Consider the following 14650-nt stretch of genomic DNA (forward strand, 5'->3'; position numbering starts at 1 on the left):
ACGTGGCCGGGAGAAAAATCTATTCCACGTCTTGCTGCTCCAGTAAGACAGAAAATAGGAATTCTGGGCCGTTACGTAGCCCAGACTCACAGAATGTGTGGTGGAATGTGTGGTGGGCTGATTCACGTCTATCGGTGATGCTCCCCAAGGAGGACAGATATACCATCAGGTTCGGTACCTGGTGGGTACCTACAGACTCAAATCTTAATCCAGCTGGTAACAACCCGATTCCCATTGGCTTCAACTGAGTCAGAATTTCTCTGAGATTGTAGTACGATTTACAGCAGCACGTACATCCTGACAGGATACACCCTGTACTGTTACCTTGCATTTTCATTTTTGCAATTTCTACCATAGAAAAAAAAAATAATAGACCTAATCAATACCTACTGCCCTAGCCCTAATAACCTGTGTTTATTTTCAACCAGAGTAGTGAAGTAATAATTCATTCTGGGATACAGTGATAAAAAGTCCTTCCTTTGATGGTTGGCAGATTCAGTGCTTTTCATCTTGCTCCTTGGAAAGCTGCTTGTGGCTGGAATTTGGGGTGTTACTTTTTAAAGCATACATGGCATTTTGGTTCTTTGCTCATTTTAGGAATTACATTTGCTTTTTACATCCAAACCATAAAAATCAAGAGCAGCAGTAGACCTGTAACATTCTGAGCTGTTACACAGAGAGTTATTTTATGCGATTGTATAAAGCATGGGGAGGTTAAGAAGTCCCTAGTGCAGCCACAGGGAAGGGACAAAAATCGTGAGTTATATTCCTCCTTCTTTTCCTCATCCTGCTTTTTCATCTTCTCAGCAAGGAACTGAGGGGCGATGGTTGATTTTAAATCAAAAATGAAATCACAATAAAGGCTTAGTTGACAAAACCCCAAAAACCTCTGTTAACAACCCCTTCTTGGGAAACGGCAGGATTTTTAACACGAGGCAGTAACTCTTCGAAGATCGTACAGGCGTTGGGAAACAGAGTGTGGTATTTCAGGAGCCAGATGTGCTTAGTTGACAAAACCCCAAAAACCTCTGTTAACAACCCCTTCTTGGGAAACGGCAGGATTTTTAACATGAGGCAGTAACTCTTTAAAAATCATACCAGTGTTAGGAAATAGAGTGTGGTATTTCAGGAGCCAGATGTGACACAGCTGTTTGCCTCAGCCCCTGGCTCACATATGGTGCTCCATCCCCCTGTGTTTCACCCCACTGAGGACTGAAACGAACCTGGACCCACAACTATTCTCAGGTGAAAGCTCTGATTTAGGGCCGGGGGTGCCCTGGAAGCATCTTCCCCCCCTCTCCGTGCGGGGATGGAGAGATGCTCTTCCACAACAGCCTGCCCGGGAGCGCTGAGGCCCCCGCATCCTCCATGGCTGCTCCCCGCGGCCCCACACCCGCACCAAGCGCTCACACTGACCGGGGCCCTGAGCCGGGCCGGTTTGGGGGCGGCCCCACCGCACCAGCCCCCGCCGCCTCACGCCGCCCGGGGCTCGGCGCTGTCCCCGCCGAGCAAGCGCGGGAGCGGCTGCAGGGCCCGCCCCGCTCCCCGAGGCCTGCCGGTGAGGGCGGGCCGCCGCCGGGGCTCGGCGCTCCCTGAGGCGGGCAGGAGGCCGGGCTGAGTGGGGGGTCGCCGCGCTCCTCCCCCGGTAGCGGCGGCGCAGCCCCTTCCCCGCCCGGCCTGCGGTGAGGCGGGCGCCGGGCGCTGAGGTAGGCGGGAGGGAGGAAGGGAAGGCAGGGCCGCGGCGGTGCGGGATCCCGGGGGCGGGCGGGCCCTGCGCTTCCCGGGGAGCCCTCCACACCCCGGCCCGCTGTCAGCGGGGTTCGCGTTGGAGGAGGCGGCGGGGGAAGGTTCCAGAAGGGTCCGGGGAGCGGGGCCGGGGGCTCTGGGCCCGGCCGAGGCCTGGCCGCGTCCCGGGGGCCGCTCCGGCCTGTGTGGGCGCCTCAGGGCTCGGGGCGACCTCGGGGTAGGGCGGGATGAGCCTCCAAATTGTCCCGCCCGGGTCGGGCTCCGCTGGAGCCGCCGGTTGCCTTCCCCCCTGGTCTCCTTGTGGCTGTGTCATCCCCTCAGCAACAGCAGCCCCGAAACCGGCGCTGTAGGAGAATAAAAAAGAAATATACCTGAAGCACAATTAGATTTCGGCCGTGCGAAAGCATTTATAATTGCATTTTGTGCTCAGCCTCCTTTCAGTCGTAAAGATTTTGATAAATTTTAAAACGCTCAGAACACGTTGACTAATTTTCACGAGCCGGAGGTTACGTTGTTGTGGTGAGTCAGGGAAAGCATCGTTAATTCTCGGGCTTAGTTCTGTGGGAAGGTTGATTTGGAAGGTACCGCTGCCGCGTCCTGCGCCCCCCGACAGGGGAACGGGCTCTGCTGTTCGTGTGGCTTCCGAGGCTCTGGGTTTTTTTAATTCTTAACTGAAAGTCTGATTGTTTTGGCCCCAGTATGAGCTGGCTGATGCAAGCCACCTGTAACTCTCTTTTTCAAATACTGCCTTCAGAATGAAGGAGCTGGCGTAGGAAATGAAAAAAAAAATCCCACTCTTAATTTATAAATTAAAAAGGTGTTGAGTGGCCCTAAAAAAAAAAAAAGTTAAGGGCTGGAAGACTTACGGCCACGCTTTCACAGATGCTTTATAATTCAGCAGCCCAGGTTAAGCGGGATGTCCTAAGTGTCTGGATGGGTTAGGCCCCACATTTTCTTTTATCTTTCATGGAAGGAGGTTAATTCCTACTGAAATTGACATCTGCTTGCATTTTTAGACATCCAAGAGCCTTGTCAATTTCCTAGGTTCCTAAAAGTGGTTTATTTATATAACGAGTAAATTTGTTGCCTCTTTTGTTAAGTAAACCAGATAAATGCTTTGATAAATTCACATCCCTTGGTAACTACATAAAAGAAGTGAGCAATGCTCTTAAGGTCGCAGTTCTTACAAAATGCTATTAAAAATGCTCTTTTATGCATTTCAATTGAATTCAGATTTCCCAGCAAATCCATGAGTTTCCTACCATCTCCTAACATAATTGACACTCAAAAGTTTGAACATCTGAATAAATGCTTAGTGACATGGTTTAGTGGTGGTTTTTTATCAGAGCTAGGTTGATGGTTGGACTAGCTGATCTTAAAGGTCCCTTCCAACCTAGACAATTTTATGATTCTATAATTATATTATTATAATAAATATTTGTAGATGTAGTGAATCCTCATGGTTGGGAAGGAAGAGTACCTAATACTGAGATAAGAATGGCAATCAGCATGTTTCAATCTTTCCATCAATAAGTAGGAATGAACCCTTTCTTAGCAAAATAACTAAAAGTTACAAATGCAGAGCAGGGTTAAAACTGGTATATTTAAACCAAGTTTTACTGGCTGCTGATGCCAGCAGTATGGGTAGGGACCAGTGGTGAGACAGGCCTTTGTAGATAGGAATATCTTGATTCCCTGTCCATCCACCAGCTATTATTGTAATAGTTAATGGACTTCTGGCCAGTTTAATCATCAGGTCACATCTTTGTGCGGGCTGTTGTTTGTGAAGTTGTGTTTAGTCTGTGTCACTTGCTGAGTGCTTTGTGTTTGGTTTTGCTCAAGTGCTGGTCTCATATTTATTATAAAAAGTCGCTGTACAGAGCTGTTGCTGTACAGTTGAGACAGAAGAGATAGTCCTGGGTTATCTCCTGGGCATCTCTGCTTGCATAAATATTTGCTGTTGTCTTGAAGTTTCAGTGTGAAGTTCTATACAGATCACACATATGCTTTCTAGCAATTGTTGGGAGATTCTCACCCCGCGTTCCTGCTTATCGCTGTAGTGTCCACCAAGATAAAGTTAGCTCCTGGCAAGAGGACTTAGACCTACGTCTTCATTCTTTGGTAGGTTTGGAATTTTTCCTGTAGGTGATTTTTGTTCTATGTATATGTACATTGTAGAGATGTACATTGAAGAGCCTACTCCGTTGACTCAGTAGGAGGTTGTAAGGAGCAGTGAGTACAGCTCAGCAGTGGGCAGGCCGTGTACTGCTTACAGTATCTCCTGCATAGACATTTGAGAGAGTGTTAATTTTTCTATAAGTGAGACAGTGAACCTAGGGGATAAGAGGGTTTTTGCCTGTCTAAAGTCATCATTCTGTGAAGGGGAAAGTAGGGTAATGAGATGGGAATGTTAAACGGCAAAGAACTGAAATAAGGTTCACAACATAGATTAATCCGGGGACCTTCTTTGGTTGTTTGCATTAATAGGACTTGCAGTGAGTTGGGTATGATGTGATCCTTTTGTTATTTTAATTCTTTCTATAGCATTTTTCTTCTTAAGAAATTTATTTTTGATTGTAGGCTCAAAGATGAGATACAAACACATGATGTTGTTGTTCTCTTTGGATAGGTTGAGCAGGTTCATTGCTCACTTTGCTCTCCAGGCCCTGGGGTGAAAGAGAGGACATTATCTAATTTAGTCAGAGAGAAGCACAGAGTTTAACATCTCAGATGAGTATTTGGGGAAACCACAAAGAGAAGAGAAGCACAGCCACTGAACTGTGGTAAAACAAGAGAGGAAGGTCTGTTACAAAACAAAGCTTGCTTTCTCAGCAACTTTATTCTCCCAAACTCTTGGTATTTATTTTTTTTCTTGAAGTGCTGAATGTTCTCAGCACCACGTGAAGTCAGTGGAAGCTGTGAGGACTCAGTACCTCTGAAAGCCAGGCTCAGTTCTGTGGATATCATTGACACTTCTATCCCACCATTAGTGCCCATCCAGTATTTTACATTCCTAGTGTTTCTTAATGTCGGGGTGGTTTCTGTGGAAAATAATTTGTTGCTAGAATCAAATTGCACTTTGTTTGCTTGTCAGTTACACAATCAAAGTTTATAAATATTTTTGGCTGTCATCTGGTTCTGCCTCTTGACACACAAAACTCAGAGTTCCTTTTAAATCTGGGGTAGGGTTCTTGCTCCCTTGTAGTTTGCTGGCACTTTCAAATAAGCTTACCTTCCTATTCTGATCATTAGGTTGATGTCAACCATAACTTTGTGCTCCGCATTCTTGCAGTTGGCTTCTTACAGACCACACCAGTCTGTGATGGTTGGACTCAGTGATCTCAGAGGTCCTTTCCAACCATGAAGATTCTGTGAGGTGTCAGAGGTTTGCAGATGCAGAGCTTTATAAGCCTTTGTTTGGTTTCCTAAAGCTAGCTGTCTGTCTGCAGATTTTTTTTTAAATTTTTTTTTCATGGCTCTTTATCCCAGCAATAGGTTAAACTCTTTTGTGGAGTCTCCCTGCTGCAACTTGTTAATGTTTTGTTAAAAGATCCTGCTTTCATGGCCTGTAGTGTATGGTTAAAAAAAATACTTGCACACTGAAAATTGTCTGATTGAGCACCTTCATCAGAACCTGAAGTTTTCAAAGACATTCGTAATGCTGTGAGTTCATAAAAGATCTCTGCAACATTTGTCCACTCATCTGTGTCTTCACGCTGGATGTAGGAATCTCTGGGATTACTTTGTGTGTGTTGTGATATGTTTATGTTTTAATGGCACTCACAAGTGCTCTTTCTGTACAGTTTAAAAAAAAAAAGAAGACCTAACCTGTATGTGCTGTGCATGAGCTACTTGTATTCACTAAAATTCATGACAGAAATCAGAGTATAGTGAATTTGCTAAGAGATCATAGAAATACTTCTAGGAGTTGAGAGAAAATGGGTGTTCCTTGTAACACCTCTGAGAATTTTGAGTGTGGTGCTCACATTTGGAATTAAGCAGGAATGGCTCTGCTGTGCCAAGGACCTTCTTCAATCAAGCCAAAAAACCCCAAGAAAGTTTTAATTTTGTGAGTGTAAATTCCCTTTGGGGAAGCCATGGGGAGAGTAAAGCAGAAAAATAATTTGCTATAGAAAAAAATACGTACACTTGATTGAGTTCCACTATGTTTCTGCTTTACATTGAGACTAAGTACGTTATTAGTACGCCACCAGATAGCAGATAGACTGCAGACAGCAGTGTGATTCCTGTTTCCATTATGGTCTGGGTTTTTTTCACTATTAAGCCAATTGTACTTTGAATCTAGTGATGGAATAGCTTTTTATTTATTCAGAGAAACCTCAGAGTAGCTGATCACCTTTGCACTGCCTGAGGTGCCACGTCACCCTTCCTGGTCTTGGCAGTGCGGTGGATGGAGTAATGCTTTTCTGTGGACAAGGCCAGCTTCTACACACTGCAGGAACCTGATTTTTCTGCTTCAGGTTTCTTTGCTCACAAAACATCATATAATCTATATTACAATTAGATTGGTTTAGGAAATTGTGGAAGTCAGTGGGTTTGATTGGGTGTGGAGTCCTCAACACAGGAAGGATGTGGACCTGTTGGAATGGGTCCAGAGGAGGGCCACAAAAATGCTCAGAGGGCTGGAGCACCTCTCTTGTGAGGACAGGCTGAGACAGTTGGAGTTGTTCAGCCTGGAGAAGAGAAGGCTCCAGGGAGACCATGTAGCTTCTTCCAGTACCTGAAGGGGGCCTACAGGAGAGGTGGGGAGGGACTCTTTATCAGGGAGTGTAGCAATAGGACAAGGGGTAAAGGTTTTAAATTGAAAGAGGAGAGATTTAGATTAGATACTAGGAAGAAGTACTTTACTGTGAGGGTGGTGAGGTTTTCCTGTGAAGTTGTGGATGCCCCATCCCTGGAGGTGTTCAAGACCAGGCTGGATGGGGCTTTGAGCAACCTGGTCTGGTGGGAGGTGTCCCTGCCCAGGGCAGGGGGCTTGGAACTCAATGATCTTTAAGATCCCTTCCAACTCTAACCATTTAATGATTCTATGAAAGCAGATGATACTCTCAGCGAGAGCAGTGGTATTGTCACCTCTCCAACTTTGGTAGTTCCATCCATGCTGCAGGACCTTCATGCTGAGGCTCTTTGCATGAGATACTCACTGGATTTAGCCCAAAGGGAAGCAGAAGCAGTAAATTCATTTCTGTATTCGGACAGTTGGGTCAGTCTGAGGTCGTGCTAATCTGTTCCTGTCTCACTGAGGGGAAGGACTGAATTCTGCAGGACATGGGGCTTCTTCGGGCTGGCGTGAATGTTCATCCAAGTGGCAATCTGCTCACCTTTGGTTAAGAAGGTGGCAATAAATACTTAATCTTCTCATTTTTCAGCGTTACCAGGCTTGGCAGTGAGCGCTCTACCAGTTGTATGTTTGGGGATTTTTTTTTCCCCTACTGCTCTAGGATGAGCAGAGCAGCTCATCCTAGAGAGAGCTTGAATCACATTGAATGAGGTAATATATAACTCTGGAAGCAGAGTGTGTCACGCTGCTGTCACTAACCATCACACACTGTCATTCTGAGACACTGCTGTGCCATAAGCTTGCCAAAAACCCAAAAGCAACAGTGGTGAAACGAAGAACTTTGATGTTTTCCTTAGACTGGCCTGAAGATGAATGAAGTAGTGAGAGAAACACAACTCTCTGCTTCATTTCCTACTGCGACTCTGCAGCTATGGAGCATGTGTGGTCCCTTCCCAAACACCGGGTTTGTGTTTAGTGTCAGCAGTGCTTGGGTCCTGCAATGACACAGCTGATTTGGAGTCAGCCATTCTAGTGAAAAAGAAAGCTTTCACTTCCGCAGTAGTCAATTTTTAATATGAAAAATGGTGTGATAACACTCCACTGTCGCTTTGCAATGAGGAGATCTATTCAAGAAAGACTTGAATACAAGTTGGCTGGAATAAAAAGTGTTCTAGAGACTGGAAAACCAAGCACTTGTCTCTTTTATAGTGCTGGTGTTACTTATACAACAATAAATCTGCATTCTGTGTCTATGTGATTATATTTTTAATCATATCGAATACTTTTTATTTTTTTTTCCTTTGCAAGCCCTTTCCTGAATTAGTGTGCAGACTGGAAGGTATTTGCTTAATGAGTAAGCTTTTTCTTACCGTTCAGTGCTAAATCCTCAGGCCTTATTTACTGAACACTCCTCCAACTCTGCTGTGGGGATGGAATTTCCTGTCGTTTCACTTCATGGGTTTTCCTCTGGTCTCATTGGTCTGAATCGGTGTCTTTGATTGGTATTGCACCTATTTTTGCAACATGAGATGAGGATATTTTTAGTATCTGTGTCTGTTCTCCTATCATTAAAACAGTTGTTAAAGTCAGACTCTCTTTGCCAAACTGAAAGCCGAAGCTGGATTTTTCAGTGCTTGGCGTTGTGTAACACTGTACTCAAGCAGAGCCGCGTTTGACTTCAGTTGTTATTTTGAGGGGTCAGCATCTTGGCAAATACCTCTCTGAGACTGCAGGATGGCTGCCTGGAAAAGTTGGAGTGTGGTAACCGTTTCTAAAAAGTTTGATTCAAGTGACTGGCTGAACGGCAAGCAAATGTTAGGTACAAAATAAGGAGTAGAATCTTTTTCTTGGGGTAGAATCTTTTATTTTTTTAAAGCAGAGCAGCTGTGCTGCCTTTTTTTGCAGCCTCTTTCCTTGCTCACTTCGGTCACCAGCACCTGCAACTCTGAGGTACTGTTGGGCCTCCTGATTTCCCTGCTGGGACAAGGCAAGGAACCCGGGAAAAACAGTATGTAACATGCAGGAATTCCTAAAAATACCCTGTATTTCTTTTTACACTAGGTCTTGTTCACGTGCCTTGTCTCGGGGTTGCGTTGGGTGCAGCAGAGCGGCTTCCTGTGCCTGCGTGGGGCTGGAACCCTCACCTGAGCATGTCACCCTGCTCTTCTTGTCGGCGGTGGCTGTGGTAGCAGTGATGGGTAGCCACACTCTCTGGGGGGCTCTGCAGAAATGAGCAGGCTTATGTGGGCAGCAGCAGCTGGTGGAAACGGTTTGGTCTCGGAGGGATCCTTCTCAGGGCCAGGTATCTGTGAGGGGGCTGAGGTCCCATCTCTCTGCCTCCTCATACAAATGAGAGTCATCTTGCACGTCTGCTCTGAGTCCTGACGGCCCTACACATATACCCCTGTCTCCAGAGCTTCCCATTCATTCCCAATCCCAGGTCTCTCCTCCAACTCCTTGTGAAATCTATTCCTCAAGCTCCTCTTGCTATAGCTGCCTTGCCGCCTTCAGAAATCAGCGCCAAAGTGTTTCAGCATGTAATAAAACAGGGAGGAGAACTGGTATGTGAAAACAAACAAGTGATTTGTGGCAAGAATTAGGATAAGGAGAAAATACCTGGCAGATTTGTCAATTACAATCTGCTATTTACGACAGAGTGAAGCTCTGCTTGTCTTTTTCCCGGAGCTGTGTGTGATGCTGGACGAACGTGGCAATTGCTCAAAGCAAAGGCAAGGTACTGTAGAATTTAGACAGAAACTTTCTTAAGACTTTCATTGCTGGTACTTGTCTGTATTTGGTCTTCTGAATTTATTGTAAAACTAGATATTTCTGATCTATTCTGTGGTTTCATTTGCAGTTTCAGTAACCTTTAGCTGTCTGCTGATAGGTTTGTTTTTCCCACAAGTGAAAGAGAAAGCAATTATCCTGTATTGACAGTGCCTCTGTCCTTTCAGTCTCACAGACTGCTGACCTCTGCTTTTGCTAAAGTTCATGTAGCAGTAAGATTTAGTCTCTGTTGCAGCCATCAAAAGATAACTTAAAACATCTTTTCCAGGACCTTAACTCGCCAAGATGCCCATCCGCGTTGATGATGTGATGCAACTGTTCTGCCATCTCTCTCAGGAGAAGGGGATGAAAGCTGCTGTGAAACACTCTGGTCGAGGAGCACTGCTGGCAGGTGCATCAGCATTTCTTGGGGGTCTGGTAGGAGGTCCACCTGGAATCGCTGTAGGTAAGTGTGTGTTGCTTTAGGAACAAGAAGTGTGGTTAACTGCTTGAGTGAAGAAGCTGGGAAGTCTGTGTAGTAGATACGGGTTGAAGGAAAGGGGTGTGTAGCACTGAGATTTCATGTAAATGGGCTTTAACAAGATGCTATTTTACGTGCTGGCTTTTTAGAAACAAGGTGTGCATCAGGAAGGTGTATGTCAGTGTTTCCTTCTAAGGTGACAGTGACCTTGCTGACTTTGACTCCTGTGCAGCAGACAGGAAGCCACCCAGAGGTCTGAGGCTGAGGTAGTGGCACCTTTGAAACCCTTTGAACAAGCTGTTAGCAAACCCTTTGCTTTTGGTGGGTAGAGCTGTGGTTCCCATCTGCTGAGGGACACCAGTGTCCGAGGTGTGGGGTGAAACAGGGCAAACTAACAGGCTCTGAGCTCGTTCGTGTGGTCTCTGCTCCAGCGCTGCGGAGGGGAGCGGGGAGTGGAGGGGTGAGGCAGGGGTGAAGGAGCACAAGAGGCAACGGTAGCTGTGAGGGGGGATGTTGGTACCTGGTGGCCAACTTCTTGGTGAACTTAGTTTTTTCTTCTGCAATTCATTATTTCCTGTCACTTCGCTTTTTTTCCCTTATATGGAAAATTACAGGAAGGCCAGAGTCTAATAGTATGGAGTTGTCTCTCCTCTGTATCTTTTGGATTAAGAGTTGTCCAGTTTGAAAGCTGCCTTGTCGCTGAAGTCGTGTGGGCCTTGGTCCTTGGATGCTCCTTACTCCTGCAAGCAGTTCCAGCAATTTCATGGACTTAATGGTATTGGAGTGAACCGTAGTGAGGGTCAGCAAGGTTGAGTTACAAAAAATAAGCAAATAATATGTGAGGAATGACAACAGAAAATGCAAAATGAAGCTGTGTATTTACTCCTCTTACAAGTACAGAGCTTAATTAATAGCCAAAAATAGTATTTTGACAAATGTATGACTGAAGTTATCAGGAGCAAAGAATTGAAATTAAGCTTTTGTAAGAAATTTGTAAGCTGTAAATCAGAAGTAAAAGTAAAAATCTTAAGTGGCCTCATTCTTGAGGGAGATGATGAGAAACACTGAAATTATTCTTGGATGTGTTTTCTCATTTTGTTTAAGTGTTTGTTTAAGCTTTTGTAATGTCTCCCAGTCAAGCTCGGTGCTCTTCAGCCACTGATGAGGCACTGGAGCAAATATACCTATTACTGTATACCAAAAGTATACAATAATAAGTATCTCTAATAAGAATAATAAGTACTAAGTATACCAAAAACCATCTCCCAATTACAGGGCAACTAAGTCAGAACACCCTCATTTAACTTTTAAAATTGCAAAGGTAGATAACCCTGGGTCTTCAGTGGGTTTTAGGACAGTTACAGGGACATTTGCAATCAAGTGCACTTTCCCTTAGTCAAACAGCCTGGAGAGGTGTGGGAGTGAGTAGCAGAGATTGTCCTCGTTGCTGCCTTGCACCAAGGATTAGAGGATGAGATACCTTCCATCGGCAGCGGTCACTGGAGAAACTTGCAGCATATCATGCTTTCTAAGGACTGCTGGCTCTGAGAAGAATGGATTGTGGATGTGTTACTTTGGGGGAAAAAGTGTGGTCCTGTAACAAATCTTGTCTCAATAGACAAGGAACTTGGACATCAATACTTCTAGTGGCTTGTGCATTAAGTGCCCCTAAATCAGATATTGATGTTCTCATAAAAGTTCCTTGAAGATGAATTCAACCATCGTATGCTTTCAGATACTTCTGTGGTGTCATGGGAAAAATTGTCAGCTGAGTAAAAGCTGCGAATTACAGAATTTTTGTCTAATGAAAAAAAAAATGCATCCCTCTGAGTGCTTAAGTGACTTTTTAGGAGCAGTCACTGGGGTGGGAATTTTGGAGGCAGAGTTGGTTCTCACGCTCCTCCATTGTGAGGGTTCCTCCTTCTACCAGGATGTCTGTCTGTCTCTGGGCAGCAGTGTCAGTCGTGTGAGCTCCTGTCGGAGAGCACTGTGTTGCTCCAACCAGGACAGTTCCAAATTCAACTGGTAACTCTTTGAAAGAGAAGTAGGAGTGTAACACTGGTTTCTTAGCAACAGCCACAGTTGAGCCCGCTGTGGAGGATCCCTCTGCTGTTATCTTGATGACCTGGAACCACTCTACCTACCAGACCATTTTGTGGCCAGCTGGGGTGGGCGGTGTGGGTGGGGTGCTGATTTATCTTTGAAAGAGAAGACCTGTGTAGGAGTGTAACACTGGTTTCTTAGCAACAGCCACAGTCCTCTGTGGAGGATCCCTCTGCTGTTATCTTGATGACCTGGAACCACTCTACCTACCAGACCATTTTGTGGCCAGCTGGGGTGGGCGGTGTGGGTGGGGTGCTGATTTGGTAGATGGAAGTGTGAATGTGTCTAACCTCATGAAGCTGATGGGTTTGGTCTCTGTGAGCACCTTCCCAGGGGTGGACTACAGAAGCAGAAAGCTTAGGTGGTTCTGGGAATCTCTAGTAAGAGGTTATGTGTTAATGGGACTGATGAGGCAATCATTGGTCAGATGTTTATCCTTGGGTGTGGTTTCATTTAGTAGTACAGCTTATCCTAAAGAGACCAGTGCCCTAAGGAGTATTGTTTTGTTTTGGATTTCTAGCTTCAAGCTACTAGCTTTGTGTAAAAGAGTTCCTCTGTGATTGCTGTGGATGTAAGAAGCTTTAAAAGTCCTTCTTGGTGCTTTGAACATCACATATAAACCTAGTTAAAGTAGACACATATGCAACTCTGCATTCATTTCTAATAAAGGTGGGAACATGGTTGATGAAGGCTGTGGGTAGAACTTCAGGTTTTAACTTTAGCTGGTAAAGGGTAACATCTCTCTCTCTTTTCTAGGAGGAGCATTTGGTGGATTGCTTGGTGCCTGGATGACTGGTGGACAGTTCAGGCCGGTCCCTCAGATTTTATTGGAGCTGCCTCCTGCTGAGCAGCAGAAACTCTACGATGAAGCTGTTGCTGTTCTCAGTCACTTAGACTGGACTGATATTGCTCAACTGACTGCTCTGGTAATGGGAAACGCTAGTCTCCAGCAGAAGTTGACAGGAGTGCTGATAAATTACCTCTCCAAAGAGCTAAGAGCAGAGATACAGTATGGAGAATAAACATTTCCAGAGCAGGCTTTTTACAGTGTAATGAATTTTACTCTGACTATTGTCATTCTTCAATATAGCAGTGATTAGTGATCGGTACAAATAATGAACGTAGGCAGATCTAAGTATTATTTTGGGGTTTGGGGTTGGGGTTTGGTGTTTGTTTTGGGGTTTGGATTTTTTTTGTAAGGATAGTATTAGATTACTGCATTATCCTGACACTGGCTTGCTATGTAATTTTTAATTACTCTGCACTGGAACTGAATCCAAAGTCACTGAAGGGAATTATGCTTCTCTTAAGCTAATGTATCACTAATCAAAATTTTTTAAGTCATTATGTTTTATTTAGGAGATTTAATCCTGTTTGTGTAAGTGCTATAAATCTCTTCTGTGAATGACGTATTGGTGCCAAAGTAGCTAGGGCACTTGGAAGAATTTTACCACCTTTATGTTTCAGTTCTGCAAAGGAAAGTTATTAGAAAGTATGTTATTCTACTGTGAATTCAAAGATCTCAATCCTTACTTTATTTTTTGTCGCATTTTTATTGTAATTCTCGAGTTATTTATTCCTTTCTGTAAGAAATGAAGACAATGTCTAAGCAGCATTTAAAGCAACAGGTAAACAAACTGTGCACAATTAGTAGTTCCTAGAAAGGGAAGGCACAGCAAGAATACACTTGAAGAAAAAAAATGGAACATTTTTTTACTATGCCCAGGATTAGGGTTGTCATTTCAGCATTGGTTTCTTGACTGAGTCTAAACAGCTGGTCCTCTGTTTTCATTAAAATATTCATAAGATGCATCATAGTGGCCTGCGTTTTGCTTTAAAGTAAATGAGCTCTTTCAGAACTGGGTACTGAAGTTTGAGGAGGAAGCCAGCCTTGGACTGGGTGGCCAGCAGTTGGGAGGGTGGTGATGATGGTGGTGATGATGGTGGTGGGGTGAGGTGGGGTGATGTGTTGGCTGCAGTTAACACTGCAGGCTCCAAATGCAGTGTTGCTGAATGTGCCAGCCAGTTCCTCACCATTTGTTTCAAGGCACTTATAAGACAAGTTCCTAAGTAGAAAAATGTGCAGGTATGCCACTTTTTATATGTAAAAACAAGTGAAACTGCTCTGATAATTTCATTTCTCTCCTAAAATAAAGATATACTTCTCTGTGTGGTGAGGTTTCTAGAAGTTGAGTTTTAAATAGTGAAGCTTTAAACTCGGAAGTTGTATACATTTGATTAATTTACTTCTGCAGGTACTATTTGCCATTAGTAAATTTAGTGTACTTTCCTGCCTGGAGTGCAGGGCAGGGATTGTTCTTCTCATTATTTGAAAACACTCTTTTCAGTGATGTGAAAGAAGGATGGAAGTGAATGGTAAGTGGGCGCTTCTTACCCTGACAGAGTTTCATGATGCCAAGCCTGAAATCAACGTTTCTTCAGTTTCATTGACAGATTACACACCCTGCAACTGGCTTTTTAAGATTTTACATACTTTCTATATCCATTTAAAAATACTAATTTTATGAATGCAGTTACTTTTACTTGAAATTTTTCTGCTTATTTCACAAACTAAATTTCCTAAGTGCCACACTGCTAACAGCGGCCGGTGATTGGATGATAGAGTAGGATTGAGCTGTTCAAAGAATTTGACATCTGATTGCAAAGCAGGCCATATTAAAGATGTTGGTTTCAGTTAATTTATAATAGCATCCAGTATTTAAACAGATCATGACAGGTTTTAGAGTGGTTTC

At 44.2% G+C, this 14650-nt stretch overlaps 2 protein-coding genes across 2 annotated transcripts in view; both read left to right on the plus strand.

The window, feature by feature from the left end:
* LOC106888360 (uncharacterized protein F13E9.13, mitochondrial-like) overlaps positions 1-9239 on the plus strand; it is a 54166-nt gene extending 44927 nt beyond the window's left edge. The window contains exon 9 of the mRNA XM_014942532.1: positions 9203-9239. Within this exon, the coding sequence (XP_014798018.1) occupies positions 9203-9207 (5 nt within the window). The 3' untranslated portion in view covers positions 9208-9239. The remainder of the gene's footprint in view (positions 1-9202) is intronic.
* Positions 1512-13709, plus strand: LOC106888361 (chromosome unknown open reading frame, human C19orf12). Its single transcript, XM_014942534.1, has 3 exons — positions 1512-1706; positions 9603-9779; positions 12654-13709. The coding sequence occupies exons 2-3, from the start codon at positions 9620-9622 to the stop codon at positions 12917-12919; spliced, it is 426 nt and encodes a 141-aa protein (XP_014798020.1). The 5' UTR covers positions 1512-1706; positions 9603-9619; the 3' UTR covers positions 12920-13709.
* Positions 13710-14650: the final 941 nt, after the last annotated feature.

Source organism: Calidris pugnax, unplaced genomic scaffold (assembly GCF_001431845.1).
Source record: "Calidris pugnax isolate Ruff unplaced genomic scaffold, ASM143184v1 scaffold28, whole genome shotgun sequence".
Taxonomy (NCBI): domain Eukaryota; kingdom Metazoa; phylum Chordata; class Aves; order Charadriiformes; family Scolopacidae; genus Calidris; species Calidris pugnax.